General features: G+C 38.9%; 1 protein-coding gene across 2 annotated transcripts in view; it reads right to left on the bottom strand.

Moving 5' to 3' along the window:
• Positions 1–275: 275 nt before the first annotated feature.
• The window catches only part of LOC102260719 (S-adenosyl-L-methionine-dependent tRNA 4-demethylwyosine synthase), a 133,425-nt gene continuing 121,398 nt past the window's right edge, over positions 276–12,302 (bottom strand). For both annotated transcript variants that reach the window (XM_005872041.2, XM_014544449.1), the window contains exon 16: positions 276–1,198. In XM_005872041.2, the coding sequence (XP_005872103.1) occupies positions 977–1,198 (222 nt within the window). In that variant the 3' untranslated portion in view covers positions 276–976. The remainder of the gene's footprint in view (positions 1,199–12,302) is intronic.

Genomic DNA, 12,302 nt, shown 5'->3' with positions numbered 1-12,302 from the left:
AGAAATTTAAAAAATAACTATAATACTTTAAAAAGCTATTGCGTATTTCATGTTTACAATGAGAAAAAACTTGAACCTTAAAGAACAGACTGAGTAAATTACCTAAGGCAACAAGAGCGAAAGAAGATGGTCAGACCTGCTATATGTGTACTCATACGAGGCTTAAACACTGACTTTTTAAACAAAAAGCAAATTGTACTCATTGTTTCAAGGTTTGTGAGACTGTACTCATTGTTTCAAGGTTTGTGAGACTAACTATTGAATGACATCAGATAGCAAATTGTACTCATTGTTTCAAGGTTTGTGAGACTAACTTTTGAATGACATCAGCTGGCAATTCCTCTTATAGAAAAGAGCTTTCACTCTAATCCAGCCCATATATTACCCTCTATGGCAATTTGGGAATGGAATGATATCTAGTCCAGTTTTAAAACCAATTCAGTTTCTAAACGGTTGGCACTAAAAAATTTGAAGTAATATATGCAGTATTTTAAAGTAACTGAGAATTATGACAACTTAAGTTACTTTCAGATATAAGAAGGGAGTGGACACACTTACCTCAGGGCCGTACAATCCACAAGGGCTATAGCCGCAAGGGGAAGAGGAAGATACTCATTCCGTACAACATGAATAGCATTCTAAGGGAGGTGTTACTAATTATAACTCAAACTGTCAGTTAGATCCTAATAATGAGTATGTATACTCTCCCCTCCCCCACCCCCCACTGTGAATTTCTTCTCAGAAGGAAAATCAGAAAAGGGACTGAGTACTGGAAAGAAATGGTGAGACTGGAACTCCAAGAGTGAAGCTGTCTCCGCCGTCCCAGGACATGACTTGCAGCCCCAGGTTCTGCCTTACAGTCTCCTGGGTATGAAATATAATTTGTGTAATTTTTCCTTGAAAAGATCACGGTGGAGTCTGAGAACCCACTGGGGCCGTCAGTTTTTGTCCTTCAGTATCCTAAATGCAGACAATGTCAACATCCAGAAATATCCTTTGATTTGTTCTTCCTCTGAAATCGTGTGTCCTTGGGATCAAAGCCTCTCTCATTGGCACCAAATAAAGCCCAGTGAGGAGTTTTGGCCATATAATCCTCGGCGCTGAAAGTCTTTGATCCACCACTGTCTTCATATTCCTGGATGAGCTCCTGGAAGCGGTTATAATCAATCCACGTCCACCATTCTCTATCAATCTTAAACTAGAAAGGAAGAAAGTAAACAGGTCAGAAGTAAATACATCCATTTTTAAAAAATCAAATAAATACCAAAAAGTTAAAAATGAGCCTGATCTTCATCCCTATCGTGATAAAGAAAATTTTTTTCATGCTTCAGATATGGTTACATATCAAAGCAAAATAGTCAGAGGAGAATTTCTGTTACCTTAGGACTCCAGCCAAACTGAACCTGAAAGACCAAATTGCTGAATAAAGAATACATTCCGGAATTGAAAGTCAAGTTTATCTTGAGCGATATCAATGAAAGAGGATTAACTAAGTTTTTGGCGTTATCAGGTGTTAATGGTCAAGCTAATTCTAATTTTTCTTGTCACTATTTTTTCTTTTATTAAAAATTCACTTTCAATTAGTTTACATTCAATATTATTTTGTATTAGTTTTAGATGCACAAGCATATACTTTGCAAAGTGATCCCCCTGATAGTTCAGTTTTAGATGCACAAGCATATACTTTGCAAAGTGATCCATCCCCCTGATAGTTCAAGTACCCACCTGGCACCATACATAGTTATTACAATATTATTGACCATATTCCCTATGGTTTACTTTACCTCCCCATAACTATTTTCTAATTACCAATTTGTACTTATAATTCCCTTCACCTTTTTCATCCATCCCAACTTCCCTTGCCTCTGGCAATCATCAGTCTCTTCTCTTATCTATGAATCTATTTCTGTTTTATTTGTTCATTTACTTTGTTTTTTAGATTCATATGTAAGTGAAATCATATGGTATTTACCTTTCCCTGTCTGACATATTTCACTTAGCATAATACCCCCTAAGCTATCGCAAATAATAAAATTTCATTTTACCAGAAACACCAATCAGAAAGGATATATGCACCCATATGTTCATAGCAGCACAATTCACCATAGCTAAGATCTGGAAACAGCCTAAGTGCCCATCAGTAGATGAATGGATTAGAAAACTGTGGTACATCTACACGATGGAATACTATGCTGCTGTAAAAAAGAAGGAACTCTTACAATTTGCAACGGCATGGATGGAGCTGGAGAGCATTATGCTAAGTGAAATAAGCCAGTCAATGAAGGAAAAATACCACATGATCTCACTCATTCATGGATAATAAAGACCATTACAAACTTTTGAACAATAATAGATACAGAGGCAGAGCTGCCTCAAACTGATTGTCAAACTGCAGCGGGAAGGCCAGAGAGGGTTGGGGGGCAGAAGGGAGGGGAGTAAGAGATCAACCGAAGGACTTGTATGCATGCATATAAACATAACCAATGGACATATTTTGTAATACTCTTTGTAATACTTTAAGCAATAAAACAAAATTTTAAAAAAATTCATTTTTATGGCCAAGTAATATTCCATTGTATATATGTACTATTACATTTATATCCACTCTTCTATTGATGGGCCCTTACGGAGCTTCCATATCTTGGCTATTGTAAATAATATATAAAAGGCTAAGTGACTGTCCATACATCTGTCCAACCGTCCAACTGACTGGTACATATGATGCGCACTGGCAATTTAAAAATAAACGTTGACTCGCCCATGCGTGATACATATGAAGTTCTCACTGGTGCCAATCGCATGCATGGGTTTCAATCTGTCATTGTCGACCGTGAATTTGGTTGTTTTTGTTGACATTTCTATTATAAAGGGCAAATAGTGATATTAAAATATTTCTCCTAATTAATTTCCTTTCAATGTGCACAAATCCGTCCACCGGGCCACTAGTTGTAAATAATGCTGCAATTAACTTAGGGGTGCATATATCCTTTTGAATGAGAGTTTGGGGTTTCTTTGGATGTACACCAGAAGTGGAATTTCTGGGTCATAAGGCAGTTCCATTTTTTGCTGTTTGTTGATTTATTGATGATAGCCATTCTAACAGATATGGTTTTAATATGCATTTTCCTGATGATTAGTGATGTTGAGCATCTTTTCATGTCTATTGGCCACAGGTATTTTTTTATGCAATTGTGATGGGATCGTTTTCTTAGTTTCTCTTTCTGATAGTTGGTGTATAAAAATGCAATCTCAATTTCTGAATATTTATTTTGTATCCTGCAACTTTAGTGAATTTATCAGTGCTAGTAGTTTTTTGGTGGAATCTTTAGGGTTACTTGTCATCTGCAAATGACATTTTTACTTCTTCCTTTCCAATCGAAATGCCTTTTACTTTTTCCTTCTGTGTCTAATTGCTGTGACTAGAACTTCCAGTACTATATTGAATAAAAGTGGTGAAAATAGACATCCCTGTCTTATTCCTGATCTTAAGAAAAACACTTTCAGTTTTCCCCCATTGAGTATGATATTAGCGGTGGGTTTGTCATATATGGCCTTTATTATGTTGAAGTATGTTCCCTCTATTTCTAATTTGCTGAGAGTTTTTAATCATAAATTGGTGCTGGATTCCGTCATCTACTGATATGATCATATGATTTTTACCCTTCATTTCATTTATGTGGTGTATCATATGAAATGATTTTCAGATATTGAAACTTGCATGCTCTGAATAAATCCCACTTCATCATAGTGTATGATCTTTTTACTATATTACTGAATTCAGTTTGCTAATATTTTATTGAGGATATTTGCATCTATGTTCATTAGGGATTTTGGCCTATAATTTCCTTTCTTTGTAATGTCTTTATCTAGTTTTGGAATCAGGATAATGCTGGCCTTGTACAATGAGCTTGGGAATCTTTCCTCCTCTCGAAGTATTTGGAGAAGTTTGAGGATAGGTGTTAGTTCTTCGTTGAATGTTTGGTAAAATTCACCTGTTAAGTCATTCAGTTCATGACTTGTGCTTATTGGAAGTTTTTTGATTACTATTTCAATTTCATTGCTTGTAATCAGTCTGCTCAGAATTTGTTTCTTCTTGTTTTAATCTTGGAAGATTGTATGTTTCTAGAAATTTATCCATTCCTTCCAGATTATTCAATTGTTCATACTATATTTTTTTATACTCCTTTGTATTTCTGTGGTGTCAGTTGTCACTTCTCTTTCATTTCTGATTTTATTTATTTGGATCCTCTCTTTTTTTCTTATGTGTCTGGTTAAAGGTTCATCAATCTTATTTATCTTTTCAAATAAGCAGCTTTTGATTTCCTTGATCTTTTGTACTGTATTTTAAACTCTATTTTATTTCCACTCTAAACTTTATTTCCTTTCTTCTATTTACTTTGGGCTTAGTTTGTTGTTCTTTTCCTAGTTCCTTTAGGTTTAAGGTTAGATTGTTTATTTGAGATTTTTCTTGTTTCTTAAGGTATGTTGGTATTGCTATAAATTTCCCTCTTAGGACTGATTTTGCTGTGTCCCATAGATTTTGGTTCCTGTGTTTCATTTTCATTTGTCTCAAGGTATCTCTTTTGATAACTTCTTTGAGCTCATTGTTAACCCATTTATTGTTTAGTAGCATTTCATTTAGCCTCCATGTGCTTGTATGTTTCTCTGTGGGGTTTTTTCTTGTAATTAATTTCTAGTTTCACACCACTGTAGTTGAAGAAGATGCTTGATATGATTTCAATCTTCTTAAATTTATTGAGACTTTTTTTGTGTCTTAACATGTGGTCTATCCTGGAAAATGTTCCATGTGCATTTGAAAGGAATGTATATTCTGCTGCTTCAGGGTGAAATGCTCTGAAAACATAAGTTAAATCCATCTGCTCTAATGTGTCATTTAAAGCTGATGTTTCCTTGCTAATTTTCATTCTAAAAGATCTATCCATTGATGTTAATGGGTTGTTAAATTCACTACTATGACTGTATTACTCCTGACCTCTCCTTTATGTCCATCAAGACTTGCTTTATATATTTAGGTACTCCTATGTTGAGTGCATAAATGTTTACAAGGGTTACATCCTCTTGTTGGATTAACTGCTTATTCATTATGTAATGTCCTTTGTCTCTTATAGCCTTTGTTTTAAAGCAATTTTTTCTTATATAAGTATTGCTACCCCAGCTTTTTTTCCCCATTTGCATGAAATATCTTTTTCCGTTCCTTTACTTTTATGTTTGTATATATCTTTTGATCTAAAGGAAGTTAGTTTCTTGTACACAACATGTACATGGGCATTTGTTTTCTTATCCATTCAGCTAACCTATGTCTTTTAATTGGAGCATTTAACTCACTTACATTTAAAGTTATAATTGATAGGTACGTATTTATTGCCATTTTATTATTAATATTTATGACCTCTTTTCTTCTTCTTAAAGAAGTACCTTTAACATTTCTAGTATACTGGTTTAGTGGTGATGAACTCCTTTAGCTTTTCCTTGTCTGGGAAGCTCTTTATTTCTCCTTCAATTTCATATGACAGCCTTGCTGGGTAGAATAGTCTTGGTTGTATGTAGGTCCTTGCTTGTAATCACTTTGAATATTTCATGCCAGTGAATATTTCTGTCATGAAAAGTTTCTGTTGAAAAATCATCTGACAGTCTTTTGGGAGCTCCCTTGTACTGTAACTTCCTCTTGTTGCTTTAAGATTCTATCTTTGTCTTTAAATTTTGCATTTTAATTATGATGTGTCCTGGTGTGGGCCTCTTTAGGTTTATGTTGTTTGAAACTCTCTCCACTTCCTGGATTTGTGTGTTGATTTCTTTTGTTGAGTGAGGGAAGTTTTCAGTCATTACTTCTTCAAGTATTTCTTCTTAATCCCTTGCTCTCTCTTCCTCTTCTGGTATTCCCATGATGCAGATGTTGTCCCAGAGTCCCCTTAAACTATCCTCATTTAAAAATTTTTCTTTTTGCTGATTTGGTTGGGTGTTTTCTGTTACCTGTCTTCCAAATCCCTGATTCAATCCTCTGCTTCATTTAATGTGCTGTTTGACTCCTTCTAGAGCAGTGGTTTTCAACCTTCCTAATGCCGCATCCCTTTAATACAGTTCCTCATGTTGTGGTGACCCCCAACCATAAAATTATTTTCGTTGCTACTTCATAACTGTAATTTTGCTACTGTTATGAATCGTAATGTAAATATCTGATATGCAGGATGTATTTTCATTGTTACAAATTGAACATAATTAAAGCATAGTGATTAATCATAACAACATTTAATTATATATGTGTTTTCCGATGGTCTTAGGCGACCCCTGTGAAAGGGTCGTTCGACCCCCAAAGGGGTCGCGACCCACAGGTTGAGAACCGCTGTTCTAGAGTAATCACCATTTCAGTTACTATATTTTTCATTTCTGACTCTTTTTTATGGTTTCTATGTCCTTTACTATGCTTACTATCTCTTTGTTAAAGGTCTCACTGAATTCATTTATTATTCCCCACATGCCTTGAGCATCCTTATAACTACTGTTTTGAACTCTGTATCTAGTAGATTGCTTGCTTCCATTTAATTTAGTTCTTTTTCTGGAGATTTCTCCTATTGTTTCATTTTGGGCATGCTTCTTTGTCTCCCTATTTGGGCTGCCTCTCTGTGTTTGTTTCTATGTATTAGGTAGATATGCTGTATCTCCCAGCCTTGGTAGAATGGCCTTATGTGTTAAGTGTGTTGTGGAGCTCAGTGGTATATAGTCTGCCTGATCACCCAAGCTAGGTGTTCCATGAGTGTCCATTGTGTGGGCTATGTGAGCCTTGCTTGTGTAGTTGAGTCTTGATTACTGTTTGCCCATCTGTGGCTGGGGTTGCCCCTCAGCCTGGCTAGCTGTGAAAATTGGTCCCAATCAGAGTGTACGAGCTGCTGTGTAGGGGCTGACCCCACAAAGTGGGATTCACCCTAGCAGTGTCTGGTGTCTGCCAAGACTTCCCTTTGGGTGTGCTGCTTATGGAGCTAATTAGAAAATGCTCTGTTGTGGTCTGAAGCCAGCCAATGGTGTGTTGATTCTGGGGCCTCTCAGGAGGGACTCTGGTGCAGGTCAATGTCAGACACTGCCTTTGACCAGCCTTGGGCTACCTGTTAGGATCTACAAATTGATCTGTTGAAGGCCTGTCCTTGTCCTGGGTGCATGTGGGAGGGGCCAAGCTGAGTATCAAGGCCAGCTCCTTCTAGTACCAGGCCTGGGGCAGGTCATTAAAAGGCCCAAGGCACTCCAAGATCGGCTACTGCCTGCCAGCTGTCTGTTAGGCTCAACCACAGAAAGAAAGTCAGGTAGTACATGAGATTCATCAGGCAAGTTCTCATGGAATCACCAGATAGGGGCCAGTGGTGTTTACCAGGTTAATATAGATTCAAACTGGGTGCCAGTGCTGGGCCTGAGCCACTCAGCAAAAGTCTCAGGGTAGCCCTGGCTAGGTGGTTCAGTTGGATGGAGCATGATCCCATACACCAAAAGGATGCTGGTTAAATACCCAGTCAGGGCACATATCTAGGCTGTGGGTTTGATCTCCGGTGAGAGCAACTGACCAATGTTTCTCTCTCACCTCTCTCTCTCTCTGAAATCAATAAAAACATATCCTTGAGTGAAGATTTTTTTTTTAAAAAATCTCAGGGTACACCAAGGCCAGCCACCCACATGGGGCCTTCAGACCTTTGTAATGATGCAGGATCCCAGAGACTCTTCAGGATAAAGTCAGCAGATTCATCAGGCTAAAGCAGATTAAGATTTGGCAGTGAGGGAGGGCTCTGCATAGGAAGGGTGGCAACTGTTGGGAGTGCAGGAAGACAGTCCTCGCCTTAAAGCTACGCAACTCAGCCTCTCCCTGTGTGTCTCCAGCACCTCCAGAGCCCACCTGGAATGCTCCAAAAATTTTTCAAGAAAGACTGCAAAGCAGGCCCAGGCTGGCTTCCTCCAGCAGATCCCACAACCATGTGTGAGTTTAGAAGGGTGGGCCTCAGGGAGTCATGAGTGTGGGAGCTAGTATAGCTTTCCAGATTAATATCATATGAGGGGACTGCTCCACCCAGGAACAATAGTGTCCACAGGCAGTAGGGGAGAGGAACTCAACTCAGGGACATTTGCAGCTATCTCTCCAGCCCTCTCCCTGAAGCCACACAACTCAGTCTCTCCCTATATGACTTCAGCATCATCTGAGGTACTGTCCCTCCAGCAGAACCCAAGGTTAGTGCCTACAAGCAAGATTTTGTGTGCTGCCCCTTTTAGGGCCACGTGGGTTTCCAGCAGTCTCCTGACTCACCCAGGTCAACATAATCCCCACTGATTTTTACAGCCAAATGTTATGAGAGTTCCTCTTCCCAGCACTGGTGCTCCAGGCTACAGAGCACTGCATAGGGTTGAGACCTCTTGCTCCTCAGCTGGGAACCTTGGCAACTGAGACCTCTCTCCAGATTCTCAACCACAACATGTGGGTACATCACCAACCCTCCTACCAGTCTCAAAGTGGCTTCTTCTGTAAATGCTTAGTTACAACACTTAAGTTCAGCTAGTCTTCAGATGGTTATCCAGGATGACACGTCTATGATTTGGTTGTAATTTTGACGTGGTCATGAGAGGAGGTGAGTGCGACTTCCACCTACAATGCCATCTTGGATCCCTTCTTCTGTTCTCACTTTTTATCGGATACTAGAGGCCTGGTGCACGAAATTCATGCACTGGGGGGTGGGGGTCCCTCAGCCCGGCCTGCGTCCTCTCACAGTCTGGGACCCCCCAGGGGATGTCCGACTGCTGGCTTGTGGCTGGATGGCCTTCTGCTGCTGCACGGCCTGCAGCTTGAGCTTTAGCAGCTGCTGTATGTGCACAGGCTGAGCCACCATGGTCTGTCCTGCAAACACCATTAAGTGGCTGAGTCAAGCACAGAGGCAGGCTCATTTTCCATTTGTCTTTCGTTCAGTTGATGTGGCACCCATTTTTCTTCCTTTAAAATCTTTCCCATTGCTTGTAAACGATCGGAAATTGTTTGCTGAGCAACGTTTAATCTTTCTGCAAGTTGTTTTTGAGTTTGACAGGCATCTTCCTCCAGTAATGCTTGTAATTGTTGGTCTTCAAACTTTTTCAGTTGACCTGGACATTCTTTGTCTTTCACATCGAAATCATCACTTTTAAAGCATTTAAACCAGAGTTCACAAGTATCTTGAGATGGAGCATGTTCACCATAAGCTTCCCGAAGTATTCAGCAGCACTTTTCTTCAAAATAAAGTAATGAATTACAACTTCCCACAAGTGCTTTTTTTGGCACGAAATTCGACATTTTTAAGTGTAAAAATATCTATGATGTTAGCACCTTCAGAAAATTTGACATATGAAGTTTTGAAGCTTGTTGTCAATACAACAAAATAGCATACATATCAAATCACATATATGTCAACATATGTGTAACTCCATCTATTGAAAAAAATCCAAAATGTAATACCATTTGTAACCAGTACACCACTACCATTGCACCAAAAATATTAATATACCTAGGAATAAACTTAACTAAGGAGGTAAAAGACCTGTACTTGGAAAATTACAGGACACTGGAAAAAGAGATAGAGGAAGACATAAACAAACAGAAAACTATACCATGTTCATGGATTGGTAGAATCAACATAATTAAAATGTCCATACTACCCAAAGCAATCTATAGATTTAATGCAATCCCCATTAAAATACCAATAGCATATATCAAAGACCTAGAACAAACTTTCAAAAAATTCATATGGAATAAAAAAAAAGATCCCGAATAGCCACAGCAATCTTGAGAAAGAACAAGTTGGAGGGATCACAATACCAGATATCAAGCTATATTACAAAGCCACAGTTCTCAAACTGGTACTGGCACAAGGACAGACATATAGACCAATGGAACAGAACAGAGAATCCAGAAATCAACCCAAGCCATTTTGCTCAATTAAATTTGACAAAGGAGGCAAGAGCATACAATGGAGTCAAGATAGTCTCTTCAATAAATGGTGTTGGGAAATCGGACAGATACATGTAAAAATATGAAACTAGACCACCAACTTAACCATACACAAAAATAAACTCAAAATAGATAAAGGACTTAAACGTAAGATGGGAAACCATAAAAATCTTAAAAGAATCCATAGGCAGCAAAATACCAGACATATATCATAGCAATATCTTTAACAAACAGCTCCTAAGGCATTGGAAACTAAAAAGAAAATAAACAAATGGGACTACATCAAAATAAAAAGCTTCAGCACAGCAAAAGAAACCACTAACAAAACAACAAGAAAGCCCACTGGGGACAACATCATATTTGCCAATGTTATATCTGATAAGGGCCTAATCTCCAAAATCTATAGGGAACTCATACATCTTAACAAAAGGAAGATAAACAGTCCAATCAAAAAATGAGCAAAGGACTTAAAGAGACACTTTTCGAAAGAGGACATACAGAAGGCCAAGAGACATATGAAAACATGCTCAAAGTCACTAATCATCAGAGAGATGCAAATCAAAATGACAATGAGGTACCATCTCACACCTGTCAGAATGGCTATCATCAACAAATCGACAAGTGCTGGTGAGGATGCGGAAAAAAAGGAACCACAGTGCACTGCTGGTGGGAATGCAGACTGGTTGGAAAACATTATTGAGTTTCCTCAAAATATTAAAAATGGAACTCCTATTTGACCGAGTAATCCCACTTCCAGGAATATATCCCAAGAAATCAGAAACACCAATCTGAAAGGACTATGCACACCTATGTTCATAGCAGCACAATTTACAATAGCTAAAATTTGGAAACAGCTTAAATGCCATTAGCAGATAAGTGGATTAAAAAAACTGTGGTACATCTACACAATGGAATACTATGCTGCTGTAAAACAACAACAACAACAACAACAACAACAACAACAACAAACTCTTACCATTCGCAACAGCATGGATACTAAGCGAAATAAGCCAGTCAGAGAAAGATAAATATCACATTATCTCACTCATTTGTAGAATATAATGAACAACATAAACTGATGAACAAAAATAGAGCCAGGGACAGAGAAGCATCGAGCAGACGGTCAAACTTCAGAGGGAAGGTGGGAGCGGGGCGGGGGGCGGGAAGAGTTCAAACAAAGGACTTGCATGCATGAATATAAGCATAACCAATGGACACAGACACTAGGGGGGTTGAGGGCATGTGCTTGATGGCCGGGGAGAGGTCAATGGGGGAAAAGGGAAACATATGTAATACCATTTGTAATACTTTAAACAATAAAGGAATTAAAAAGAAAAAAAAGTCAATTCGATAAAGGGAAATAATCCAATTTGTACTCTCTTAGAAAATTGCTTCTCAAAAGTAATTATAGTAATGACCAGAAGTTAAGAAAACAGAACGTACATTAAGAAAAACTACTACCATTTGCAACGGCATGGATGGAACTGGAGAGCATTATGCTAAGTGAAATAAGCCAGTCAATGAAGGAAAAATACCACATGATCTCACTCATTCATGGTTAATAGAGGGCACATCCCCAGTGGGAGATGTGCAGGAGGCAGCTGATCGATGTTTCTGGCTCTCTGTCTCTCTCCCTTCCTCTCTGTAAAGAATCAATAAAATATATATATATATATATAAAAAAAAGAAAAACTACTAATTGAATTGTGGAGGCTTTTAATTCACAGTATTTATTTGACACTCATTGATGTAAATGTGTAATATGTTGACACTTGATTTATAAATGGACAAAGCTGTTATGCCACTGTCTTTTTAAAAAGAACCTGATTAGGAGAAACCAAGATGGCGGCATAGGTAAACACCGGAAATTGCTGCCTCGCACAACCACTTCAAAAATACAACTAAAAGACAAAAGGGACATCATCCAGAACCACAGGAAGGCTGGCTGAGTGGAAATTCTACAACTAGAAGGAAAGAGAAAAGCACAGAGACTCAGAGGAGGTGAGGAAGTAAAGTGCAGAGATACGGAGGTGCACGTGGAAAGGACGGGCAACTGAGGACTCGGTCGTCTTTTTCAATCGGGAGGGAGTCACAAGTTCCCAACTGCTCTGAACTCCAGTTCCAGGTGAGTCTCTGGGGACCCAGACTCATATGGGGAGAAACTGCGCTGTCTGGCATCGGGCGGAACTCGAGGGCGGCTTTCTCAGAGGTGCTTGCAGCGATTACCGGAGACCCGGGGCCTCTTAGGGAAGGGCTGAGGATCAGCCATAGCTGCTTGCTCCGCCCTGTTGATTCCCTGAGACCCCGCCCCACCCAAGCTGTGCGCAGAGGCTTTTGC

This window comes from Myotis brandtii, unplaced genomic scaffold (genome assembly GCF_000412655.1).
Source record: "Myotis brandtii unplaced genomic scaffold, ASM41265v1 scaffold363, whole genome shotgun sequence".
Lineage (NCBI taxonomy): Eukaryota > Metazoa > Chordata > Mammalia > Chiroptera > Vespertilionidae > Myotis > Myotis brandtii.
This window is presented reverse-complemented; position numbering and strand designations above follow the sequence as displayed.